The sequence below is a fragment of the Rhea americana genome, unplaced genomic scaffold (assembly GCF_003343005.1).
Source record: "Rhea americana isolate MKP2758 unplaced genomic scaffold, rheAme1 scaffold_97, whole genome shotgun sequence".
In the NCBI taxonomy this organism is placed as follows: Eukaryota; Metazoa; Chordata; class Aves; order Rheiformes; family Rheidae; genus Rhea; species Rhea americana.
The window spans coordinates 593,348-619,048 of NW_028187166.1; the positions used below are offsets into that span (position 1 = coordinate 593,348).

The following is a 25,701-nucleotide window of genomic DNA, read 5'->3' on the forward strand; positions in this document are numbered from 1 at the left end:
GGCCGCGCAGCGCCGGGAGCCGCGCTCGGGCTGCTGCGGGCCGGGGTCAGCATCCCCGCGCCGCCGTGCCCGTGTCCCGGCGCCCTGATCTGCACCGTGCACCCCGCTCTGCTGCGCCCGTGTCCCTGCACCCTGATCTGCACCCTGCTCCTCTGTGCCCACACCCCGCTCCTCTGTGCTCACATCCTGCTCTGCTCTGCCCATGTCCCGGCACCCTGCTCCGCTGTGCCTGTGTCCCTGCACCCTGATCTGCACCCTGCTCCTCTGTGCCCACATCCTGCCCCGCTGTGCCCATGTCCTGGCACCCTGATCTGCAGTACCCTGCAGCCTGCTGTGCAGTGCCCACTTCCCTGCGCCCCGTTCCGCAGTGCCCTTGTCCCTGTGCCCCACTTCTCAGCGCCCTGCACCCTGGTCTGCAGTGCCTGCGGGTCTTTGCCCTGCTTCACAGTGCCTGCAGCTCTGCACCCTGCTCCACGGTACCTGCAGCGCTGCTGTGCAGTGCCTGTGTCCTGCTGCGTGGCAGCCGCATCCCTGCGCCCTGCTCCGTGGTGCCCTGTGCCCTGCTCTGCGGTGCTGCATACCTGCTCCACAGTGCCAGCATCTCTGCCATGGAGCCTGCATTTCTGCACAGTGCTCCTTGGTGCCCGCATCCCTGCGCCTGTGCTCCGTAGGGCATCCCAGCCTGTGCAGAGAACAGGGAGAGGAAAACCCCTCTGCCTCCTGCTGATGGTGCAGGGACCCTCTCCTGGAGGGTTTGGTACTAAGGGCACAGGAACGGGTCCAGTACGAGGTTCGGAGAAGTGGTTTCATATTCAGGACCAGGCCATGCTGCTCGAGGAAGTGCTGTCACTTTAGTGTGAGGGTAATTGCATCCTCTGGAAGGACTGGACTCTGCTGCACAGCTTTGGAAATAGACCCCAGTTCCCACCACTGGCATCCTGTGGAGTTTTAGCTTCAGTTTTGTGGGCAGAGCTAGAAAAAGCACTGCTTGCATGCAGTACTGCTTGCATTTTCCCATTGCTTCCTGCTGCAGGTTAGGCAAGGGCAGTCTTAGAAGCCCTGCAGGAAAGTTTTGGGCTGGCGGGGAGAGGGAAATCGCAGGAGCACATGGCCGGCTGAGGGGACTTTGCTGCCCGCTAAAACAGCAGAAGCTTAGATGCACCTATATAGCTTCACATTGCCAGACTGGGCTTCACCTCACTGTATGAGTATGAGAAACTATAGACTATAGACAGTGCAAAACACGCTATTCTTTTTTTCTTCTTTCTTTTTTTAAGCATGGAAAGTTTTTTCTTAAATTAGGTGCTTTAGAAAAGAGTATTCAAGAGACAGTGGCAACAGGTTGGATCTTCTGCAGCCTTAAAGATGATGATTTTCATAAACTCATTACAAACACAAGTCTATCTTTTCACTTTTGAAACAAATTTTCTGCTATGAAGCACAATTTTGAGACTCAGAGAGATGTTCTGACTACTTTAGGTAGGCGATGCCGCTCAATTTCAAAAAGAAGTAAGCAACATATCTATTTTTCAGACTTACACCGTGCATTTCTTGCCTTCTCTGCAGGGAGAGTTCCCATGGCAGTTGCAGGAGTTTTGTGGGAGGACTGAGACGTTTGGCAGAGTTTGACTTGCAGACTTCTGAAGAAGTACCGCAAGTATGCAGATCTAGGATTGTAAAGAAAATACGTGTCCTGTTATAGCCCTGGAGAAAGCGGACTGAGCAGTAGGGAGTTAGTACATCCCTGACTGTATGCTAGCATCCCTGGGGTACCTCCAGAAAGACTGAGGAGAAAGAAGACTCTTTCATTACTTTTTTAAAAAACTTTCCTACAGATGAACCAAGATTTGATTTCATGATGGTGGAAATACCACCTGTTAATCATTAGAAGATGAAATGTATTGCTATGTTTGGAGAGAAAGGAGGAGAATGGGAGTCTAGAGGTTTTATATCACTGGAATCCTCTTTACAGCCTCAAAACTGGGCTGCTATGGAAGTGAAGTGGGGCTCAGGCCCGTGCGGCTCCCTGCTGCGGCATGGATCCAGAGGAATAGCGAGCAGAGCTGTAGGATGGCTGCACTGCCATCCCTTTCTGTGCTTCCAGAGCTGGATCCTTGGCTTCCGCAGCACCACTGAATTCAGCGACCGACTGAGGCCCTGATTATGTTCAATAGAGATGCAGTCAGTTTACTGCAAGATGCAGCCGCCTTGTTGCACAGCCAGGCAGTCGTGTGTGCTGCTTATCGACTGTAGTGAGTCGCCAGGCAGCCTGCCCAGCGCGGAGGGGAACAGGCTGCTAGCCAGCCCTTCGTCTCAGTAGCCCTTTTCCCTGCAATATCATTGCGTGCAAACATGCATGGGGAAAAGTCAAGATGTTTGCTATCAAGGGGTGGGAAGGCGTTAGCCTTTGCGTGCTGTGGCAGTGTTCGCGTGGGTACGCTGCTGTCGCTGCAGCCGCAGGCGCGGGGCTCGTGCCGCGGGGCCGCCAGCTTGCATGCCGTGCCGTGAGTTAGAATCAGCTGGGACCAGGAAATCTCACAACCTGCCTGCAGGTTCAGCGCTTCGCTGGGAGGGTACGGTGCTCACCAGCCACAAGGCGCCTGGGTTTATCTCCCGCTCTGCAGTCAGCCCTAGCCGACGGGCTCGGCAGCTCCCGCGGAGCCCAGGCGCCGCTGGCAGAGGCCGTTGGGGGCCTGCGCCCCTCTGTGCCACCGCTTCCTCCTCTGCGCGGAGACGGTTATGCCAGTTAACCCAGCGACTTGGCTCTGAGTTAGGAATTGTCCCCAAGCAGTGTTGGGACCAACCAACACTCAGTCCATTTCCACCCCATGTCCCTTGTTTTGATTTGTTTCGGGTTTTTTTTTTAACTTCTAGATAGCTCACTGCATTTCTAGTTTCTGAGGAATGTTTCTTATTGTGTGCATCCCAGGAAAGCAATGCCTTTCTCAAGGCTTAATCAGAAAGACTGATTCTTTTTTTGATTGTCATATATTTAAGGTGGGTTTCTTTATTTCTTCCTCCTTTAACTGCTGCCATCCGGAGGCCAACTGTTTTGTTTAAATTAGATGTTGTTTAAATTAGATATTGTTATTGACCTTCTTCAGCCCTGTTTCATATTTGTCCTGTGTTAGAAAATCAAAGCCTCTTTATTTCCAGCTCAGTTAGTACTTAACTCTACACACTGTGCATATGGCCTTTAAAGCACTTTTTTTTCTGGCAAGAACCTTTGCATTTTAAAGAAAAGAAGATCAGATTTCAGTATGTTGTGTGGTGGGAAAATGCAGCTTTACAATGCTGTATGGATTAAGAAATCACAGACCGTTGTTTCGGCCTTGCTGTGCGGAGTTGGCCACAAATTTCCTAATGGTTCAGGTTCCTCCTGTGCAGCCGGAGAGGCTGGACACGCAGCCCTGCACTGGTGAGAGTGCCTCGCACACAGCGCCAGGCCTTCCTCCAGGGTAAAAATCACTGCCGCACCGCTGCTCCGAGGCGAGCAGAGCCGGCGTGTGCCAGGAGGAGGACCTGCCTCGCGAGGGCTTCACTTGGCGATGGCCGTGTCCAGCTCCCATCCTGCCCTGTCCCCATGGCTCCATCAGCTGTCGTCGGCTGGGGATGGACGCTGCATGCTCACGCGGTCGTTCTCTCGGTTCCAGGGTGCCCCGCTGACGAGCGAGACATGCAGTAGGAGCAGGCGCTTCCCATCGGAGGGTGATGCTCATTGGTGCCGCACGGCCCAGCGCACAACGGAGAGAGCGGCACGGGAGAGGCCAAGAGATGCACCGAGTCGGCTGCCTCCTCGCAGGACTTGTCTTCATCCTCGGTGTGATCGGCACAGGCGGTTTTGCCCCGGCAGGGTAAGCCTCCTTTCTCTCTGCATCTCACAGGCCCCTGCTGAGCCCGTCTGCAAGTCACAGCGAAGCTTGTTCTGTCCCGGCGACAGCACAAGCTGAGCTCAGCCAGCCAGCTGTGCACCGATGGGCTGCCTGCTGGCCTGCTGATGAGGTGGGAAAGGCTCTGCAGAGCCCTTCCGGGGCGGCTGGGTCTCAGCAGGCCTTTGCTAGTGTCGCTGAAGTGAGAAATCCTTTTGGACAAAATGCCTGGGCGCTGCTTAGCTCCATTCAGGGGACACACAGATGCTCTGAGCTTTGTGTCGTGGAGAGTCAAAAGCTAAACAGCCCTCGGATTATTCATGAGTTACTGTTGTCCCTTTCAAGCACAGCCCTGCGCAGAAACGTGCGCACAGTCTTGCTGTCGGGCCTTGCAAATGAACCCTCGGAGGAGGCTGCAGCCTCCGAGCTCTGGGGAGCTGCCCGGGCCGGGGCTGTGGGCCTGCCGTGCCCCGTGCTCCTGGGGCTGCTGCGGGGACACAGCCCGTGCGCCCACGCGCAAGCCTGGGAGTGGCAGCCCCAGCAATTCCCCGTCCCTTTGCTGCGAAGAGGTCTGACACAGCGCCCTGATCCTGGTCTGAATTAGCCCCGTCTTGACTTTCTGCTAGGTAAAAGGAGGCCCCAGAGCTCAGTGCTCCGGTTCCTCCCCAGCCGAAAGGAACTCTTGCTCACCCCCTGCCCCTCCGATTCAGCTCCTGTTTTCTACTCCATTTGGTTTTACAGCAAAACACTCTCCGCCAGCATTAAACCTATTGCATTCTGGTCATGACTAAGCTGATGGGCTGAATTCCTCTCTCGTACACATACTCTGCAGTTATGACTTCATTATAGAATTCACAAAGCAAACAATTGCCGTTTATAAATTGCATCTTCCATACCATTAATCAATGAGGCTGAGGGGACTTTTCTGGAGTTAATGGAAGCCATCTGATGTCCACATTAATTCCCAGCCTTTTTATTATAGTTTCTAATTGGACTGGGAAGCTGAGACGAACAGACAAGTTCCTAAGTGGGACTGAATGGCTTGGACTGGAAAATGTGGAAAAAAGAATCTTTAGGAAAGACCACTTTGGCTGTTAACCCTGGGAAAGTTTTTGACCGGATCTCAGTTATCTTAGGGAAAAAAGAGGGAAAAATCTGCTCTGGGCTCTGCCTTGTTGCTATGGGCGTGACCCTTTCTGTGAACTCATGAATTTTTTGGTGGCCACAGGGACATCAGTTTCAGGGATGCAGAAGTCTCAGAAGGGAAGAATGTACCTAAAAAGAAAATGATTTTAGGAGAAGGGGGAGGATGAATGGAAGGGGATCTGCATTGAATAGATGCCCCTAATGTTCTGAGCCGGAGGAGCTGTGCGGGGGTGAGTGTACGAGGAGGTGTTGTCTGCGCCTTTGAGCAGAGGTTGGGAAAATGCCATGCAGTTACCAGGGATGGCAGCGTGTCACTGCCCTGTAACAGCCTGAAGTAACCTCCTGGGTCACTCGGGCTCCTCTCGGTGGGTGTAGACCGGCGCAGGTCCTTTGGAGTTGCGAGTGATGCAGCCGGTTGTTTCCTCGGGTCTGACCCGCTTCCCTCTGCTTAGCCGTCGAGTCTGCGCCACGGAGCCGCGGAGCCGGCTGGCCGCCGTGCCGGAGTCCCACGTGCAGCCCGTCTACCAGCCCTACCTCACCACGTGCCAGGGGCAGCGGCTCTGCAGCACCTACAGGTGAGTAGGGCTGCCGGCAGTGCCTGCCTCTGGCAGGCTGCACCGCAAGCGAGGCCCGAGGCGGGCCCTCCCCGGACACTCTGGCACCGCGCTCAGCCCCGTCTTTGCATTGCAGGACCATCTACAAGGTCGCCTACCGGCAGGCGTACAGACAAGTGCCCCAGCCCGCGGCCTCGTGCTGTCCCGGCTGGAGCCGAGCTAGCGGCCACGCGCTCAGCTGCAACAAAGGTAACGCGGCCGGCGTGCAGCGGCGGCGCTCAGCCCTTCCCCTGCTGTTACAGCTGGGTTTCACTGAGAAACGAGCACCCCGCTTGTTTGGGGTTTTTTAAACATCGGTCCCTGGGGGCCTCTAAGACCCCAGCTGGCGCCTGCTGCCATGCGGGCTTTAGCAGGGGAACCTAGCACCGTCTGGATGGTACCCGGCAGCGCTCTTATTTATCTGCACTCTGCCTGTCAGTCTGGTTCTCCCTGTAGGAAAGCATTTACATTTTCAGCACTCAGTAGTGCAAGCAAATGTAGTACAATTTCTGATTAATTTCTGGCCTTTCTCCACAGCATCGCATGCCTTTTCCCTTTGGGATAGCTTATTAACTTTATAGTTACCAGCAGATAAATGAAGTGAGTAAGTTCTTTCTGTATAAATCAGCAGTGATGGAAGAAAGGTGCTTTTAGAAGAAAACTGTGATACACAACACAAAATAAATGCAGAACACATCAGCATCCAGTCCCTCCCCAGCTAAGCATGGAGCGTGGCATCGGCTGCTTGCCGGCCTGCCTGCCGCCCTGGGCTGGCTGTGGATGCCTCGTCCTCTTGGCGTGCTGCAAAACCCCGGCCCGCCCGTCCCCCTCCAGTGCGCCCTGCGCACCCTGGGGTTGTCGGAGCCGCGCAGCCGCCCAGTGCTGCCTGCGCGCTCTTAGCTCCCGGCGTGGTACGCAGCATCCTGGGCTGCGATGTGTAGTTTTGTCTGTGTTTTTTGCGCACATCCACAGTGGGGGGAGAGCTCAGGACCCCAGTGCCTGCCTCGGTGACGCTGTGCTCTTGTCTCTGGTCTCACAGCTCTCTGCTGGGTGCCGTGCCAGAACGGTGGGAGCTGCGCCTTCCCCAACAGATGCGCCTGCCCGCCGGCGTGGACGGGGCCAACCTGTGAGACAGGTACTGGCTGCACTTCTCTCTGCCTCTCTATTGCCACAGGGCGGTGATGCCGAACGGTCCAGCCTGTCAGTCTCGAAGCAGCGGAAGGGGTGGGATGCTCAGGTATTAGTGAAACTTGCTGCTCCCTTTGGCAGCTCCACTGCTCCTGGCCCTAAGCTCAGGCCCACTGGTCGCATTTGCTCTCCGACAACGCTGGCGACACTGAGGCACGTAAGCCGACGGTGCGCGCTGCCAGGCTGGGCAGCCGGCAAAAGGCCTGGCGCTGAGCAGTGTTGTGCTCGCAAGACTGGCCCGTGAGCTGGTTATTTGCAGCGTCCCAAATGCTCTGTGGTCTCTCACTGCAAGCCAAGATGCCCAATAACTGCAGAGACTAAATGTGTGAACCAAAAATATTTGGAGGTGTGGGGGGGGGGAAACCTGGAGGCTTCCAGGCCCTAAGTTCGTTAGCGGCGTGAGAGCAGGCTGGATGCTGATCGTCAGAGCAGAGGGAAGTCGGGCAGCGTGGAGGGCAGCAGCGCTCTGCAGACCTCAGAGCACGGGCACGCTGCAAACCACTTCCACCCGCAACGCGGAGGGTGAGTGCGTGACATTGACCCACGCTGGGCAAGGCAGGGCTGAGCCCGTTGCTGACAGCTCCGGCTCCAGCACGGGGAGGGGAAAGGATTTTCCCACTGCCTAGAACAGCTTCTCCCGGGCGTGGGAAGCAGTTCTGCTCATTTTGCTTTGTGGGAACAGCTTTAATAACTCCCCCGTGTGAGGAGAGGTTACTGGGTTTTATACACACTTGAAAGGCTTGATAGCTCCTCGCCACGGCTGGGCTGGAAGCAAAACCCCGGCCGTAAATCCAGGATGAGAGCCAAGCGCTGCGAGCCACGGCGCGGGGCTGCCTGGGAACACCCACTCCGGGGACGTTGGCTGCCCCGGCCAGAATTTGGACATTTCTGACCACAAATTTTGCTTCTGATTCTTCTGATTTGGGGACAGAGGGCAGAGGGAGGGAGGCCCGAGATCCACCCTGGTCACCCCAAGTTTCCTTCTGCGGGGCGCACAGAGCTGAGGGGAGCGTGGAGCCCGTGCTGGCCAGCTCAGCGGCGCGGCGGGTGCTTGAGTAAAGCCTGTCCCAAGGGCTGGTGGGTCTTGTGCTCACACCCTGCCAAGGACTCAGCATCGCTGAGCTCCCAGAGCTGCACTGATGCTAGTAAGGGCTGAGGCTCGTGGCCTGGGCTCTTGCCGTGCTGCCCATCACGACTGTGCTGCCATCAGAGCGTGGCTCTGGCGGGGGACAGAGGCTTCCTGGTTGCGTGGCTGACGCCTCTGCAGCCCTCGCCCCGTGCAAGCACCGCGGCACCTCCCTAAACTCGTGCCTGTGGTTTCAGACGTGGATGAGTGCGCCCGCCGGGGCCACGGCTGCAGCCAGCTCTGCATCAACACGGCCGGGAGCTACCACTGCGCCTGCCGCGCCGGCTTCAGCCTCGCCGCCGACGCCAAAGCGTGCCAGCCTGCGGCGCTGGCCCCCAAACCAGAGCCAGGCGTCGCCAGCCCGGAAGGTAACCTGTTCGCTGCTGCCGTGCAGCCCGGCCTGCTCGGGGCCTTTGGTGAGGGCCGGGGTGAACACTTGGCACCACAGGGTGCTGGAGCAGCACCAGCAAGTGACGGGCAAGGAGGCAGCAGCCAGAGCCCCTCAGCTTTATTCCCAGTGACCCAGGAGTCCCTCCACCCCTCCAAGCAACCTCCCCTGTGCACAAATCCGGCCGCTGCTCCCTCTGCGAGGGCAGCAGGGCCTGGCCGCGTGGGAGCCGCGGCGGTCCTCGCTGTCGTCGTCGTCGTTCCTGCAGAGCACGTCCGGAGCCGCGAGGAGCGGCGGGCGCCGCTGGTGACGGCCCATTATTACTTTTGGTACGCGCTGTGACACTTCAAACTCGTACCGTGAGTAATAATGCGCTGTGGCCAGCACCGGCATCACGCGGGAAGCGCCTGGGCGGACAGGGCACCCGCCTGCACGTGCCCTGTGAGCCGTCTGCCTTTATTCTTCGTGCTCCCCATGGGACAAGGACATGTAGGACAAGGCAGAGCCGGTGCTAACGAACTGCCTGACAACGCAGGTGCAAAGGCTGGGCTTTGCCAGAAGCGCGTGCTGTGAGCAGCATCCCCCGTTGCCCTTCACTGCCTGAAAAACTCCCGCGCGTTGTTCCAGGTACTCCAGCAAGGAGGAGAGGCAGCCGCGAGCTGCGGCTCCAGCTGCATGTGCTTGTGGCAGTCGTGCTCCAGGGGCTGGCACCGGTGGGCTGGGGGTGGGACGTGTCCTCGCTGCTCTGCTCAGTCCTGCAGGGATCACTGCCGGTAGAAGCTGGGTCCTCACTGCCACCCGCCACTTTTTTTTGGCAATGAGTTTTTACTAACTGGCTTGTTCTCGCTTATTTTTTCAGGTCCATCCAGTGAAATGAAGGAAGAAATGAAAGACTTGAAGAACAGGGTGGAAGCACTGGAGCAGGTGAGCTGTCAGCAGATGTTGCTGCCTTTCCTCCCACTGCCGTTCCGCAGGCCCCCACGGCAGCGTAGGGGCATGCACGGCCATGGGTTTCCCTCTGCCCTGCTCTATACACTGGCCTCGTGCTAGCAGTGATCCCGGCCTGCCGAGCAGCTCTCCCGGCCCAGTGGCCCTGTGAACATGCTCAAGCGCCTGCGAGCATGCGGGCCTGCGTGCACACTGCCCCGGACGGGCTGCACCCAGGCAGGTGACATGCTGAAGCCCGCTGGGTGGGCTGTGAAGGATGGGCTCACACCTCTTCTTGCCCCTCTGCAGAAGCTCCAGTTGGTGCTGGCCCCCTTCCATAACCTCATGCCATCTGCGCCAGATGACGTGGGCGCAGACCCCATCAGCCGGCTCTCCCACTCCCTCCAACAACTGGACAGAATCGACTCCCTGAGCGAGCAGATCTCCTTCCTGGAGGAGCGGCTGGAGACGTGTAAGTGCCCGGAAAAGGGAGGTTTTAGCACTACGCTCCATGCATCTCCCCTTCTCCCCACGCAGCCTGGCCGAGCCGAGCACCGCTAACCCACCCGCAGACCTCAGTGGTATTGCTTTGCTCCTCTGGCCACTTGTGGGCTATTTGTCTAAAGCAGAATTTGTCTAACCCTTGGCCTCGCAGAGCAGAGCTGGGAAGGCTGGCCACGGTGAGCAGATGCAGGCCAGCTAGATCAGTAACATGCGTGCCACTATTAATCTGTATCTCCCTTCAAACTCAGCAGCCTGTAATTAATAAAAGATGAACACAAGCAGCCCATTAGCTTCATTTCAGAGCTGCTTCTATGGCTGCACCGTCTGATTGCCCTTGTAGCAGCCAAAATTTAGGCACGTGGAAACACACATAGCTCTGGGGCAGAGGCAGAGGGAGCCCAGTATGAGCCTCTGCGGCAGGCCATGGCTCACAACGGGCACCCTCAGCGTCATGCACGCTCGCCGGCTGTGTTCCCTTGCTAGAGCGTTAAAACTTATTCCAGGATGAAATGCAAAAAAAAAAAAAAAAAAAAAAAGAGGCTGTAACTGTTTGTTAGGAAATTAACAGCCCAAGAAAGCCAATCAGAAAAGTTTAGAGAGCGTGCCGAAGTTGGCAGATTTACGAGCCTGGGAAGTCTTTAGGCACGTTTCTTTTTGAAGTCTACGCACTAGTCCTTTGCCATGCAGCCCGATGGAGAGGGTGTTTTTTCTTTTTTCTTTTCTTCTTCTTTTTTTTTTCCAAGTAGCAGACTGAGCAGCTTTGAACAAGAGCTCCTGGTGAGCGCTGCCGCGTGTGAAGTGATTGAACACGGTGGCGGTCTGCCCGGCGGGCTCCGTGCCGCACAGCGGCGCAGGGAGGCTGCTGTAGCGCTGGACGCTCAGCCTAGCCACTTAGCAGGTTTTAAGTTCACCCAGGTCCACGAGGAAGGTTGCGCAAAGCTCTTGCTGAAGCCCTGCACTTTGACTCATAGTAGGGCATAAACCAGATGAGCGCTTTGATATGCAGCTTTGCTGCCAAAAATCTAGTTTTCCCATTAACTGATTCCAGTCAAAGTCTGGAAACTCACCATTGCTTGGCTGGCTCCAGAGCTGGTGTGCGGCAGCAGCAGCCTGGCGTTAACCACAGCCGGCTTGGGAAGGCTAAGGGGGAACTACGATTCAGGGCGCACGCAGTCCCGGCTCGTGCTGCTTGTGGCAATGGCTTATGTGTAAGGGAAACCTTCAGGATCTCTTCAAAGACTAAGAGGCTGCAAATTGACACTTAAAAAAAGTCTCAGAAAAGGGTAATTATCAGAACCAAGTGTCCCAGCAGAGCAAGTTTCCTAGCACTACTCTATACCTATTATTAGTGACAGCATTGAGGAATGTGAGCAGCATCACATGGTAACATGGATTTACTCCAAGGGATGACTCCTAAGTCCTGAAATGAGCTTCTGCCAAGCCTCCTCCCGCAAGTAAAGCGTGCTTTTGTCCCTCTCACGTTCTTGAAAGTCCCTGGAGGACATGAGACTGGTGTTTCATACTCCAGGCTTTGCGGGGCATCCCATGGAGATGTGCATGGAGGAGCAGCTGCGCTCCCCTGCTCGCTCACACGTCCCAAGGCCTCGTTGCTTCCAGGCAAAACAGGGGCCTGGCACAGCCCCTTGGGCTTTCTCGCCCATCGTGGTCCCCAGCAGAAAAAAACAGTTGCTCTGATGGGGTTTTTGATCACAGCCACAAACCACAACCGCAAGGAGGTTGCTCTCAAGCCAGGCACTGAACGGAGGACCAGTTGCAGAGCTGTCCCTGCTCTGTGCCTTGGAAAGCATTTCACAACTTAATGCTAAGGTACAACTCCACCCTGCATTTATCTGCTCAGTGGGGATGTATGTAAGGGCTGGAAAAACAAAACAAAAACAAAAACAACATTTCATTTTCCTTAACCCACCAGCAAAAATGCAAGGTCTAAGCTCTTTAAATCATAACAATTTTTGCCCTTCTAAGTCTGAATTACCCCTGCTCAGCACAGACTATGTCGCTGCTGGGCTGTAATGCTTGCTTCCAGTTAGCAGACAGACAGACTGCATTTGGCTGCTCAGCAAACGCTGGCTCAGCGCGGGCCTAGTGAGCCCCTAAACCGCCGCCAGGCTCCAGTTTGCTCCAGACGAGGCTCTGCTGGGTTTGGAGACCGGCAGGGCCTGCTTCCAATCATTGCCCCGTAGCGCTGACCCGCCGCGTCCCGCAGCTGCGACAGCCTGGTCCCGGCCTCCTGGCATGGGCCAGCCAGCGGTGTTGTCACTGGCTCAGCACCCTCGTGAGATGCCCTGCACAGGCCCCCACCCCACCCCAGGGCTGGCAAGCACCACGGCACGCTGGAGCGACGCACTCCAGCACGGCAGGGCAGAGCCACCCTGCGCCTTTGGGACGGGGGAGCCAGCAAAAGTGGGTGGCACTTACAGAGTACAAGCCAACCTCATCTGTCCTGGGGGAAAGAGGCAACATTATTTAGCACATACTGGAAGAGGGGCAGGCGGTTACAGCCAGCAGGCTGAGCCCCGCTCTTCTGTGCTTGTTGCTGGCTCGGATAGCGGTGTCCAGGTGCGGGGTTTGGCTGCACGTACCCCGACAGGCTATAACTTGATGGATGCAGCCTGTAACAGGCTGTAGTCTGTAGCTCGGCAATATAAGCTGGTAGTGGTGGGTTGGTCTCAGTACAGGTGGACAGGTCACAGCAGAAAGTTGTTTGAAAACAGCCTAACCATGACAGATGCTGTGTTGGCCCTTCCCAACCCTCCTCCGCCACCACCTCCTCCTTCCAAGCAGTGGGACGAGAGACTTGCATTAGTTACAAAGCCACTTGCTGCTACCACACCGAACCCAAGCTAAAAACTTTATTGTATCTTTTTTTTTTTTTTTTTAAACAACTTTCCAGGTTCCTGCAAGAATGAACTCTAGCCAAATGTCTGAGGAACTGGGGCAAGCAGAGTGCATCTGTACCTATCTCCCCAGCCAGCCCAAGGCTGGGAGCGAAGTCACATCATGCACGGGAAGACACAGGGTAACAGGAGAAAGCTGGTTTCCCATCAGTATCTCCATCTTTTCCTCTTCAAACTCACCTTATCGAAGATCGTGCAGCTACTTCCAAACTGGACTTCTAACCCTTGGCATCTCACCCCATTCTGCTGGAGCAGCAGAGAATAAAAGCCTTACCTCGTGCCAATAGCTGTGCCTGTCCAGCTGTGCCAGGAAGAGCGGCTCTACGCAAAGCCCCTGGAGTGGTGGGTGTAACTGGTCTCTGCACAAGTGTTGTGCTGACTGGGCACAGGGGACTGGGTGCCCAGCTCTGCAGCCTCTGGCCTGCTCTCCACGACAAGCCTCCCTGCATGGGGGCCCCTCGCAGCGAGGGCTGGTGACAGGCTGGTGCCTTGTGGCTTCTCAGCAGGGTGGCTGCCGCTGATCTCACACTTGCACTCCTCCGCACCAGCCCTCAGGGCTGCAGAGCAGTAACCAGCACGGTGCTTTTATGCCTTAGAGGGCCTGAGGGGCAGCGCATCTTTTATTTGCTTTTACAGAAAAACCTTTCCCTGCAACACTGGAGCCCGCAGCACAGCGTGGGCCCGGGCACGCCTGCACCGCCCGGCAGTGCCCCCAGGGTGAGCCAAAGAGCAGGCTGCGGGCAGCGCTCTGCGGTGCACCCGCCGAGGCATCAGGGCCTGCAGGCTCGCTCGTTTACAGCGGCACAAGCACGGGCTGTCGGGGAGATGAGCTGGTCTCCCCCCCCAGAGCACATGCCGGAGCAGCACTGCTTGCTCGCGCCCAAGGGTACGGGGGCAGCGGGGCAGACACGGCCAGGCTGGTACAACGCTGTCCAGAAGGGCGGGAGGAGCGTGCCACGTAGGCGCCCCAGGGCTGCCGAGGTCGTACTAAAATAAAGCCTCCTGCTGCGCACATCTAGGCTACAGGCTCGTTAGTGGCTGGGATAGAGCTTACAGCAGGGTCCTGCTTTGACACAGGCTCTTGTCCACCAAGGGCAGGACATTGCCCCTGGGACAGGCCCTTGCAGGCCCCTGCCTTCCTCCTGCAGGAGGATGTGAGGATGGGGTGCAAAAAGCACAACCCTTCCGCCTGTGGGACACAAGGTGGGGACGAGGACATGCCTTCCCTTTGGATTACCAAGCCCACCCCTACAGGATATGAAGGGCCAGCACCATTTTTATTCCCACAACAGCTCTACTCTCCCAGCTCCCAATCCCCACAACAAGACCAGGAGTTTCCTTTATTTAAATAACCAAAGGTGTACTTTAAAAAAAGCAAATACATTTTTATCAACCCAATTAAAAGTGAACAGCAGACAACTGCACCCCGGGGCACTGCTCCCTCGTCCTGGGGACAGATGCTACAGGAGTTGCACAGCGGACAGATCTTTGGCCACAACACTCAGCTTTCCCCAGTCGCTCGTGTCCCCCACCCCCCATAGCCAGGAGGCAAGGGGCACCCTCTGGACCTTCATGGGTTTTTGCCTCCACGATACAGTCATTTGTCTGCTACTTTTCAAAGTGCTGGTTTGTTTTCAGTCCCCCCCCCCCCGCCGCACACAGACCCATCCCTTGCCCCGTTTGAACCCTGAGACTATACAGCTCTGAGCTATAGCCCTGCTCAGCCTGAGGGCTCTCTCCCCTGAGGCCTTCTGGTTCTGCAAGAGCTGCTGGGGCACACAACGCCTTTTCCAGTCAAGGACATATTTCCCTTCAAAATGCCAACCAGAGACAGGCTGCAAAAGACAAACAGCCTTGGAGGCCCACGTAAGGCTTGTCTCAAGGTAGCACTCCCTACAAGAGCACTCCCCAGGTTAGGGGGAGGCACCCCAGTTAGAGGTAGAGATTACAGCCTGGAAGCATGGGCTTGGTCTACCCCTGCTCCTTTGCAGAAGGCATCAGCACTTTTGCAGCTCCCAGTGAGGCATCCAGGACCCTTGTTAGCCTGTCACCTCAAAGCACAGGCAACTGAGTCAAGGGCAACTCTTACCTGAGCTCCTTCACTGAAACCATACAACCCACAGTGCCTGTGGCTCCTCAGGAATTTTAAGATGTGCAGACCAGGAGCTCCACTACATCAGCACAAAGATGCATGGGAGAGGCACCATCTTTCGGCCACTGCTGACCATAACAAGCGGTAAGATGAGTGCAACAGAGCCCTTTGCAGCACAAGTAACAGGTACCATAGGCACCAAGGCACCTACTCTAATGAGGCCAAACACGCCAGCAGCAGGTATGCAGCACTGTTTACCAACATTGAGGAAGCACTGAGCCAGACACGTGCTACCACATCTCCCTGAACTATGCTGTGAACAAGTCCTTGCATGCAGCGAGGACGGGTTCACCCAAGACCCAACACAGACCAGCTCACTTGCTGAGTGTCACTCACAGAGTGCCTCCCACAGGCAGAGGCACAAGTGCCTGCGTTTGTGCCAGCCTTATCGAGCTGGTGGCTCTGAATGCCAGAAATGCAAGTCTGGTATTTCATTCAGAAGATGGTTTCTGGCAAGACTGGACAGCATCTGGCTAAGTTCTTCCAAAACTACATGTGCTGGCTTGGTCAGGCTGCTGCTTCCCTCTGCTACTGCACCCCTCAGCTGGCAGTGCACTTGCACAGACAAAGAAGTCCAGCCCTAAGAGACACTATAAGGCTAACCGGCCCCACACACTCCCCTTCCCAGCCCTGCTGACCCTGAAGAAGTTATCAGCACTAGATTCCTTCTTCCAAAGGCAAAGACTTTACTTAAGAGTGCCTGCACAGTGCATAACTCCAGCACAAGACACTGCTGTAACCTAAGGAAGTTTCTCAAGGAAGGAAGGCCCTTCCCTAGAGATGGCCCTTGAGCTCTGCCATGCACTAGATCCAGCCAGGGGAGGACACCACACTCCCGGCAAACAAGTGTTCCACTGGCAGAACCACAGCTCAGGCCTGGCGCCCCTGAATGCCACCACCCTGCTGGCATGCCACTTGAGAGCAGCACTGTCAAAGACGTTCGTATCTTCAGCCAATTCTCCGCCCTGTGCAAGCAGCGTCAGGGCTGTGCAGACCAGAATTGCTGCCCTGCAGTTTTCCATCTAGGACTATTAGAGGCCAGGCCACCACCTAACTGAGCCTGCAAGAACATGGGCCTGGGGACATGCTCACACGAGGCAAAGCCCAGCTGTCAGCTAGGTTTCTGTCCCTGGTCTACCCCAGCTATCTGAGCTGTGGGAACTCACCTCTGGTCATTGAGCCCTTTGGTAGCACAAGTTCGATGCCTGAGAAACTCAGAAAAAAAGGAGACATTTCATTGCAAGATAATGAACCCCAAGAGAAATCCACTCAGTGGGGATGCTCAGCACTGCCTTGGCACCCCGTGCGTGCCAGACAGTGCGGTCCCCAGAGTTAAAAGTCACTGCAGAGGAAGAGAAGTCCCTTTGGTATTTGGCAACAGACAGGTCCCTTCAGCCACCACCACATGGTGACACCACTGGAGAAGCATCTAGGAAGATTCCTTTACTTCGGCTGGGCGGCCTGACAACCTGAAAAGGGTCTCTCTCATGATACGAAAGCATCTGTCCGTGAGGTCTGAGACGTCATCTGATGTCAGACCTTTGGTCTCAATTGGTGGCAGAACCTCAACCTTGATTTTTCCTGGTAAACAGAGAAGGCCTGTGAGAAATCCACACACCCCAGGAGCTGTTCTCTGCCCTTTCCTGGTCTCCCAAGCACTCAGATCAGCAAGAGGTCTCCTCCTAAGGGAGCTGCTCCATAGCAAGGGATAAGTGGAGCTTCCAGGACTTCAGAGAAGCTCTTCTCTTAAGAGGATCCTTGAAACCCAGCATTCCTGCCAGAGCAGCTCCCCAGAACCCCACCTCACCTCGCACCATGCGTGTTCTTCCAAACAACCTAGCCAAAGTGTGCCCCTTTCCAAGGCTGGGATCACTGCTCTGCCCTCAACTGCCTGCCAAGAGAACAGGTGGGAGCACTGGGCTGCAGATCCTCAGCCCCACTCAGCTCCAGGGTCCTGCCGTGCACAGCCTGCACCAGGCATCTCCTCCCCACCTGCTTCCCCCTAGACCTCCTACCTTTGGCTGTCTCCAGTGAGCCAGGCAGGGAGCAGACAGAGGGAGAAACTGCCCCCCCCTAAATAAGGTCTCCTAAATGAGGGAAGCACCTAGAAGCCAAACTCACTAGCACTAGGAGCCTGCCAAGGGAGCAGAAGTTACACCCCAAGCTGGCGGAAAGCTAGCCTAGCACTTACATTAACAGACTTCTGAGCTTTAGAGATAAGATGCTACCAAACTCCCTTGGAGTGCTTGAAGAGAGGTCCTTGTTTTTGAAGGTCAAGAGCTACAGCACACTTGCTCCTTCCAGCATGCCTGATCTCTGCCATCATGAACAGGGACTGGGCTGATCCGGATGCTCTCCCCACAGCTGGAGGAACACCACCGCTCCTTCCCTGCTCCTAGAGAAGGGTTACCTCCACCACACAACTTGGGTGGTGACAGTTGTGTGGGAGAGGTGGTGCCCAGATTTAAACAAAAAGCATCCCTTGGCATATTTAATTACACTCCTTCCTGAGCTAGCCCAGCCTGTGCTTTGGTGCTAGGTGTTTTGATACAAGCGCTCCACATATCTCCCAGACAGACTCCTCCTGTTTACCCCAGCACTGCCTCTCTCCTGGCTCCCCACACAGATATGGCATCAACTCTGCCCCCAAGTGGCCACAGAGACCCTCCGTGTCTTTGGTACCTGATGTGAAGAGATTCTTCTTCGGGTTATAGAAGGTGGTGAAGGAGGAATACACCACAGGGATCACTGGGACCTCAGAAAGGAAGAGAAGAAAGAAGAGTTACTTGTACTTGCACCTCCACAGCATCTCAGCCCTGCAGAGGGAAACCCTGGGCAGGCCAGAGCTGAGCAGCAAGTTCCAGGCAGCAGAGCCGACCTGACTCAGCTCTCAGCTGCATGCACAGCCCCACAAACAAGACCCACAGTGTGGTCTACAGCCTAAGGCTGGGGTAGTCCAGAGTCAAGGGAAAGCTAAATCACTCCCCAGCAACTCAAGGTTCTCTTGACCTCAGGGCTTTTCCTCTCAGGCCAGTAGTTCCTAGGCTGCACCCACTGGAGGATCCTTGTTTTAACAAGCCTCACTGTATTTTACAAGCACACACACAGCCAGGCCTGCTGGTATTGCTTCAGCTCCTAAGAAAGGAAGTCACCAGTTGCAGACAATTGTTCCCAGAGAAGCCTCAGACAGGCAGAGGCATGGCCAGGAGGGCAGGCACAGAGCTGTGTTATTTTAGACTGATAACAAAGACCTGACCCACAGTCAGTGACTCACTGGCAGCATAAGCAAAGGTGGGTACTGTTTCCACTGTTGTTCTTTCCTTCCAGCAGCCTTGGTTGTGTCACCTCTAGCAGGAACAGGGATGATACAGCACAGGCTACATCCTGGGCTTGGCCAGCCGAAACCAGCAAGAGAGCTGGCCTGTATTCCCTTTCCCACAGTCGCTTCTAACAGGGCCTCCTTTAGGGAGGCCAGTTTCCTCCCAGGCCTGCAGAGAATAGAGGCAGAACATGCACTGGAAGGCAAGGCACATGTGCCCCCAGCAGGCCCTTCCAGCCTGTCCTGCCAGGGCCCTCCTCCTGCAGGGCAGCCAGCTCAGGCTTCCCCCATCATCAGTTGGCTTTACTGGGTGGGACAGCAGCATGTCCCATGACAGGTGCTCCAGAGCAGTCCCCTCCTCTGACCTGCCACTGGGAAATTCCCAGGCAGTTTCGCTCAGCCCCTCTCCTAGGGTCTAGAGTCAGCTTTCCACCTAGCTGCTTGCTGTCACAGCCTTGAAGATGCCAAAGCATAGCATGGAGCTGCTTGCTGCCAGGCCCACTCACACCCCCTAACTGCCCACCTAGTCCCAGCTAGGCAGCAATCCCCATCCCCAGAGGCATGGGCAGGCATTCAGCATCCCATGGCAGCACAAGCCCAGAGCTCTGCCCCATCAAGCACCACTCACTGCTCCTTTAGGAGCATTGACAGCTTCATCTTCAGCACTGCCAGTAGAAAGGCCAAGGAGCTGTTTGCTCTTCCATTAACTGCTCACTGATCTTGTCACTTTGGAGAGAGAAGGCATTTAAGACAATATACAGCAGTGCCATATGGCTGTCTGGAAAGGAGCAGCTGATTCCACAAAGCACAAGCCCAGATGTAGCACTAGAGCACTAGCATTAACAGTCCCAAGTCAACACTGGTATTGTAACCTGGGGGACTGAGATACAACACAACAGCTTCTGGGAATCCCCGGAATAAGCTCGAAGCGCAGTGCTTGCCACGCTGTCTGCTAGAAGCAAGCTCTGTATTGCAGCTGTGCTCCCAGGAATGGGGTACAAGACATGGCACTGCCACGTTAACAGGCTGAACAGCTGCCTGCAAAGCCAACGCAGACCTGGCTCTAGAGCTGTAGGGGGCCTTGAAGGAGGCTCTTTGCTCCAGCTGGGAAGTGCTCATGACACCTAAGCCAAGGAGTGAAAGCCACATGCTTCCACTTGAAAGCAAACAGACTGAGCAGACTATTGCATGACCAGTCTGCAACACCCTGACAAAAAACTGTCAGGACCTATGGCCCTGTGCAGGCGCCAAGCCCCATTACCTGTGCCTGTACAGCAAGGTGAAATGCTCCTTTCTTGAATGGCAGCAAGTCTCCAGTGCAGTTCCTCGTGCCCTCCGGGTATACCCACACTTTCACCTGTGCACGGGGAGATAAAGCACTGCTTCAGCAGGCCACTTGCAGGGCTCCCTTCCTGCTGGCTGAATCACTGGCTGGCCTTGTCAAGAGCCACAGGTAGCCACAACTCCAGGGGAGCCAGCAGCAGGAGCGCTGCACTCTCCTGCAGCACCCCGGGAGGACCCCACCCAGACATGGGTCACCCTGCCAAGGGCCACGACCATACTCACATTGTCAGCTGCCATGGTCTTGGCCACTTCAGCCATCACCATCTTGGCACTGCTGGTACTCTTTCTGTTGATGAAGATGACGCCGCCTAGGTAGATGATGAGCCCCACAGTGCCAGCGTACATCAGCTCCTTCTTGCCCACCTGGACACAGTCATCGGGCAGGATCTCCATCAGCCCTAGCATGAGGGCAGAGGGTGAGACCCAGCAGCCACCCACCAGCTGTGAGCACCCGCTCATGGAAGGACAACAGACACATTGCCAGGGGGAGAGGCCAGTGCTTCATTTCTCCACTGGCTTCTGCTATTGCCAGCATAGAGCAGAAGGAGATTTGGCACGTACAGCAGTAGGTAACTGCACTAGGGTCTGGGCTCTGGAAAGGCTGAATATGGCTGTGGGCACAGGCTGTGCAATGCACTGGAAGCCAACTCACTCTTCAGCCCCGGAGTGCCCTGCTGGGCCACCCCCCTGGCCTAGCTGCCAGCACACCAACATGGGGCTAGGCCACCCAAGCTGCCAGGAAGTCAAGGCTGTGAAGGGGTGCTGAGAAGTACCAGAAGATTGGCACTTGGGGCAGAACATGTGGGTGAGAGCTCCAGGTGTACAGAAAACCCTTCCTGTTAAGAAGCGTCAATAAAGAAAGCTGGACGGGCTGGATCTACAGTACAGACTGGTCAGGGAAGGACAGCAACTTCACCAGGGAAATCCTGCACACATCACAAACAGGACTTCTCTCCCTCCAACCAGCTCCTCACCCATCATATCGAGGATGCTCTGGTGGTTGGACACAATGATAGCAGGGCCTTCCACCTTGAAGTTCTCCAATCCCTTCACCTCAAACCTCAGGCCAAAGAAATACTTGAAAGTCTTGACCACAGCTTTGATGATTCTGCAGAAGAGAAGAGCAATTAGACAGCAGCAGAGCAAGAACACAATGGGGCTGGACACCGCGCACAGCGCCAGGTGCATGAAAGGCAGAAAGGAGCCCTCAGAAAGGGGCCCTCAGTCTTATCTGCCAGGTTCACCCAGGTGTCCACATCCAATCATGGCTGGTCCCACATGCTCCAGGTGCTTTAGTTGTGTGCCAAGCCCTATCCTGTCCCTGTATGGGAATGTTACCAGGATCCTGGGGAAAGTTAGTTTTAATTTTGAGGCCAGGAGAGTCAGATTCGATGGTATATGCTTCCTACAAGCTGACAGTATCATCCAATGACCTGGCTGCAGCAACACCGTTGCCCCACTCACCCTGAGACAAACCTATCTGGACACAGTGCCAAGCAGGTCAGCTAGTGTTGCCATTCCCAAGAAAATGGTGTTCTCCACCACGGGCTCTTCCAAAGATGCAAGTCTGGCCTAGTCCAGCTGCAAGAGCCCTGTGAACAGAGGGCAAACTGAAAGCCCTTCAAAGCCCCAGAGGGAGATATTGCTGGATTGGGGATCATTTCTCCTGGTACTAGTCCTATCCATCTGGTTTGGTGCTGTTGTTTCCCTTTGTGCTGTGACTGTAAGTCTAGTCCAGGACTAACAAAGCTTCCCCGCTGCAGTCAGAAGCCTTGCATGCTGTTCAAACAGATCTTTCATCAGCTGCTGCTCTCCAGCATGTGCTTTTTAGGCTACAAACCCTTCATCCAGGGAGAGCTATGTTAATTCTGCTCCTTGCAATGCCAGAAGATGCCACTTAACAATGCTAAGAAACAGAGTGTTGTTAACCCAGGGGAGTCTAAGAAACGAGAATGAAAGCACCAGAGGTGAGAACTACTTCCCTATACAAAGGAGAGATGCATGTCGTGATCAGAGGGGATGCTCCTCGCACAGCTTGGCAGAGGGGGTAATGTATCCTGGGCAAATTCACCTTCAAGCCAAGAGCTTTGGCCTGTGAGTGGAACTGCAGGTCTGTTCACAACACTCCCAGGTTCCTCCCCCATGCAAACACATCAAGCAGGTTTCAATGCCCTTGCTGAGCACCCCCAGCCCAGGCTTGCCGGCAGAGACCCCACCAGCCTAAGAAGCAGGGTCCATTTATGCCACCCACAGAGGAAATCTGGGGATCCTCCAACTGGGCCAAAGGACAAGCTAGAAGCTAGCAGCACACAGGGACTATTTTGGGCATAGGAGCAACACTTGCCAGGACAGGATGCTGAGGAACTTGCACATGAACAAAGCCTCCCAGGAACAGACACAAGCTCTGTCCTCCTCTAAAGCAGACTGACAGCTCCTGGGAGGTGACCTGCCCTCCAGCAAGCATCTGATGCTCTGCCTCAGAGGCTCATCTTCTCCCTGCCAGAGAGGGGGACAGAGCTTTGCTCCCACAGAAGGGCACTGAGGGACAGTTTCAGCTTCTTCTCTATCACAGTGTCCTGATGGAGGGCTACACAGCACCATCAGCCCAGAAAGCATCTGTCACCTAGAGTAGGAGGCAAGAGCTGGAAAAAAAAGTGTTTGCCTGACAGTGCTTCTCATCCTAGCTGGGCAGAAGAGCAGGAGCTCCCACGCCCTGTTCCCCTTCAGGGTCAGGAAACATCCATGGGGCAATCTGCCCTGCAGCATCCCTGGGGGCAGCTTTCCTCTCAGCTGTAAGGAGAGGAAGGTAAGGCAAGCGACTCAGCAGTATTAGAGCAGGCTTTCGACCCCCATGTTTACTACTTCCAAGGGAACTGAGAGAAGCAGAGAAAGGTCCCTATCCCAGTCTGCCCCCACCAGAACCAGGGACACAGCTACATACCCGAGAGATCACTGGGGAATGCTCTTTGCTGGCCTGCTCAGCAGACACCCCTTTCTGGCAAGCTGTGCAGAGTATCCCCATCCCTGCCATCAGTTCCTTAACTGCTTCTGCCAAGGTGACTTGCCCCAGCTCACTCCTACCTGCAGTGAGGTTTCATTGCACTGGGGAATATCCCCTCCACCCAGACTGCCTGGGTGCTGGCTTTGACACAAGTTCAGGCCAGGCCAGTGCCCGCAGGTAACACAGCTGAGTGACACTGCTGCTATCAGTCCCTCAGCATTCAGAGCTGCTGCAAAGGTTACAGCCGCACCCAGGGAAAGGACACGGGGAAGCGCACAGGCTGCCACATTCCAGAGCACTACAGGCCATAGTAGGGGTTACGGGAGTCCAACCCAGGTAAAGTATGAGTGGACAGGTTAAAAAAGCCATGGTGACATGAACTGATGAGGTCATGGTAGATGCCACGCCAGACTGACCTAAATCCCACTTCTCCTCCCTTCTGACTGCCAACCAAAAAAGAGGTCATTACTCTGGAAGTCACACTGCTCTGAAGCTGCTGGGAGAGGCTAGTTACACATTACTCAAGAGCAAAACATCCAACTTCCCCCTGCGAGTAAGGAGTGAGCATTTCCTTGCACAAGATGTGGTCTGAGTAGCTGATAAAGGCAAAGAGGCAGAGCTCACAAGTGAGCAAGAACTGGGCAACCGGTAGCCCTGCTGCGCTGGCTACGTTATCCAACCACAGGGTTAAGAAGATGGACCCTGCTCTCCTCCAGCTGCCAAGCAGCTTCACTGCTAATAGGAATGATCCTGACTCAGTGCAGTCACAGCTATAGAGAGCTTTAAATCTGACGACCTTATCACCAGACACGAGGAATGAGTGGAAACAGAGGGAAGGTGCCTTTTCAGTGTATCTGTACTAACTTTAGTCTGAAATTCAGCAGCCCATTTCATATGTTCTGCTCCAGGCTGTGACAGAAGCCTTCAGGTTACTCCCATTTTGAAGGGTTAATGCGGGCTGCTCACTAGACTGGCAACTCTCACAGGAGGTTTTCCCACTCAAACAGAGCCATCTCTCAGACACTGAGGGCAACCTCTTCCAAGTCACACCAGCTTGGCAGTCAGAAGCACTGCAAGGACAGGGTGTTCTGGACTGGTCAGTGAAGCTGTTACTGCTGTCTGTTCACCAGCATATGCTCTGCTCCAACCCCTTCCCTGAGCCTGGACAAACAGTCTGGGATGTGGTAGGAATAAAGAGCTCAACTACAGCACCTCAGTCAGGGACCTCCCAGGAGCTAGGATACACAACAGCAATCATCAGCCATTGCCAGCAGACGGAAATGATGTGTTTAAGTTACAGGAAAATTGTGGTTCTGGCCAAAATTCAGCTCCGAGTTTCAACATGAGAATTATCCACTGCAAGGAGCTCTTGTTCCCAGAGTTCATTTCTAAGTTTACAGAAGACTTGGAAAGTTTTGGGAAAAAGGAGTGCCTGCATAACTGACACTGCAGACTCTCTTGGTTGCAAAGCTGGTTGTTGATTTCTGGGAGGAGCACTAGTATTGGAAAGTTGCTCTGGAGCAGCTCAAGGGGATCAAGGCAGAGCTAGATGAGAGACCCCAAAACAAACTGGTACTTCTCGTGTCTGCAGACGCACTATGAGAGCAGACCTCAGACCATCGACTCCCGAGGCCAGGGCAGACACCCACATGGTTACAAGGCCTGCGCTCTGCACCACACTTCCTCTTCAGCACTGTGCTTGCTCCACCCAGAAACTCATACGCTAAAGCTGCATCATACTGATGAAACGATCAAAGTTCAGCTCCACTGACTGAGCCTCGGTCCAATCTTTGAATCAAAAGCATTTACTAAGGCTCCCTCCTTTCCCCCCAGGAGATTCTCCCTACTGTTATTATTTAATCTGGATAAAAAGACTCTTACAGTACGTAAAAAGCTGACTGCAGAAGAATGAAGCAAGGCTCGCAGCAGGGCCTGCAGCCACCGGGAGCCCAAGTCCTCCTATGCCACCTGGAGCAGAAGTGCTAATCCTGCTTTAAAAATGCTCCTTTGCCTTCACATAACGCAGGAGCCGCTCGGCTCCACACGTTCCCTGGTCACCAGGGCTCGATGCCCTCGGGGCAGCTTCTCGAGGGAGCCAGGCAGCAAGGCCGCAGCACCAGCGGGGCTCAGGCAGCTCCGCGCCTGCCCGGCGCCGCTCGCGACAGCCCTCGCGTCTCCGGGCAGGCGCGGCCGCCCGTCACCAGACGGCTCTCCGCGCACAGCCTCCGTTTCTGGAGGGAAAAACCCCTCAACCGTGTAGCCTCCCCCGAGGCACCGCTATTCCCGAGGCACGCGTAAGGAGACGCTTGGCCGCTTCTCCGGGCGGGAGGCCTCCTGGCACCCGATGCACACCCGAAACCGATCTGCCGGGTTAGCGCTCCGCTCGCCTCCGATGTTAAATCTTTCATCGCTTCCCACCTCATATCTGTTTCGGGATCGGAGGCTTCCAGGTGGCACGATGGGGAGAGCCGCCGCCCAGCTCGCCGTGCCGGAGGTCGGCCCCAGCGCAAGGAGGCTGCTCCCTTCCCTCCGGGAGCTCGCGCCAGGCCGAGCGGGAGCTCCTAGGGCCGCCACGTGCCGCCGAAGCGCCTCGGCGGCTCCCAGCCCCGCGGCCGGCCGCCGCTCTCCTCCGGGCGGGAGCTCCCTCCCGGCCTCCGAGCCGCTCTCCCAACCCTGCCTCGGCCTCCTCCTTCCCGCCGGGAGCCCCGGCCGCGGGGCGGGAAGGCCCCGGCACTCGCCTCATGTTCTTCACGGTGCGGCCGCCGTTGACGAGGACGCAGACGGGCGCCGTGAGCGCCGAGCCCACGGCGAACAGCAGGTAGTAGAAGCCGATGCGCACGGCGAAGTTGACGGCGGGGCTGAGCTCCATGAGGACGTGGAGCCCCAGCAGCAGCGCCGCGCCCCACAGCAGCCAGCGCCGCCACACGCGCAGCCCGGGCCCTGCCGCCGCCGCCGCCGCCGCCGCCGCGAGGGAGCGGCCTGCGCTGTCCCCGCCTTATGTGGGCGGTGCGGCCTCCTCCCCTCCCCTCCCCTCCGCTGCCGCCTCCTCCTCCTCCTCCTCCTCCTTCTGCCGCCGCCCGGCCGGGGACAGCGGAGGGGCCGGGAACCCTCATGGCGCCGCGCGGGGGGCCCCGAGGGCCCCTTGGTCTTTGGGTCCCCTCACGGCACGGGGGCCTTCGTGGTCCCTCACGGCACGGTGTCCCCTCATGGCGTGGTGTCCCCTCATGGC

The 25,701-nt window shown here is 56.0% G+C and overlaps 2 protein-coding genes across 10 annotated transcripts in view; one reads left to right on the top strand and one right to left on the bottom strand.

Moving 5' to 3' along the window:
* EGFL7 (EGF like domain multiple 7) overlaps positions 1-13,668 on the top strand; it is a 20,257-nt gene extending 6,589 nt beyond the window's left edge. For 8 of the 9 annotated variants that reach the window (XM_085325407.1, XM_085325410.1, XM_085325414.1 and 5 more), the window contains 8 exons: positions 3,654-3,854; positions 5,468-5,590; positions 5,706-5,818; positions 6,648-6,743; positions 8,120-8,290; positions 9,170-9,234; positions 9,547-9,709; positions 12,653-13,668. In XM_085325407.1, the coding sequence (XP_085181533.1) occupies positions 3,712-3,854; positions 5,468-5,590; positions 5,706-5,818; positions 6,648-6,743; positions 8,120-8,290; positions 9,170-9,234; positions 9,547-9,709; positions 12,653-12,675 (897 nt within the window). In that variant the 5' untranslated portion in view covers positions 3,654-3,711 and the 3' untranslated portion in view covers positions 12,676-13,668. Of the gene's footprint in view, positions 1-3,653; positions 3,855-5,467; positions 5,591-5,705; positions 5,819-6,647; positions 6,744-8,119; positions 8,291-9,169; positions 9,235-9,546; positions 9,710-10,487; positions 10,519-12,652 lie in introns of all 9 variants that reach the window. The other variant, XM_085325416.1, reaches the window with a different exon arrangement.
* Positions 13,669-13,981: 313 nt separating this feature from the next.
* On the bottom strand, positions 13,982-25,394 carry AGPAT2 (1-acylglycerol-3-phosphate O-acyltransferase 2). The gene is made up of 6 exons (XM_085325417.1): positions 25,211-25,394; positions 20,446-20,579; positions 19,694-19,869; positions 19,389-19,484; positions 17,491-17,563; positions 13,982-16,389 (listed from the first exon to the last, which is right to left on the bottom strand). The coding sequence occupies exons 1-6, from the start codon at positions 25,339-25,341 to the stop codon at positions 16,238-16,240; spliced, it is 762 nt and encodes a 253-aa protein (XP_085181543.1). The 5' UTR covers positions 25,342-25,394; the 3' UTR covers positions 13,982-16,237.
* Between the last annotated feature and the right edge of the window lie 307 nt (positions 25,395-25,701).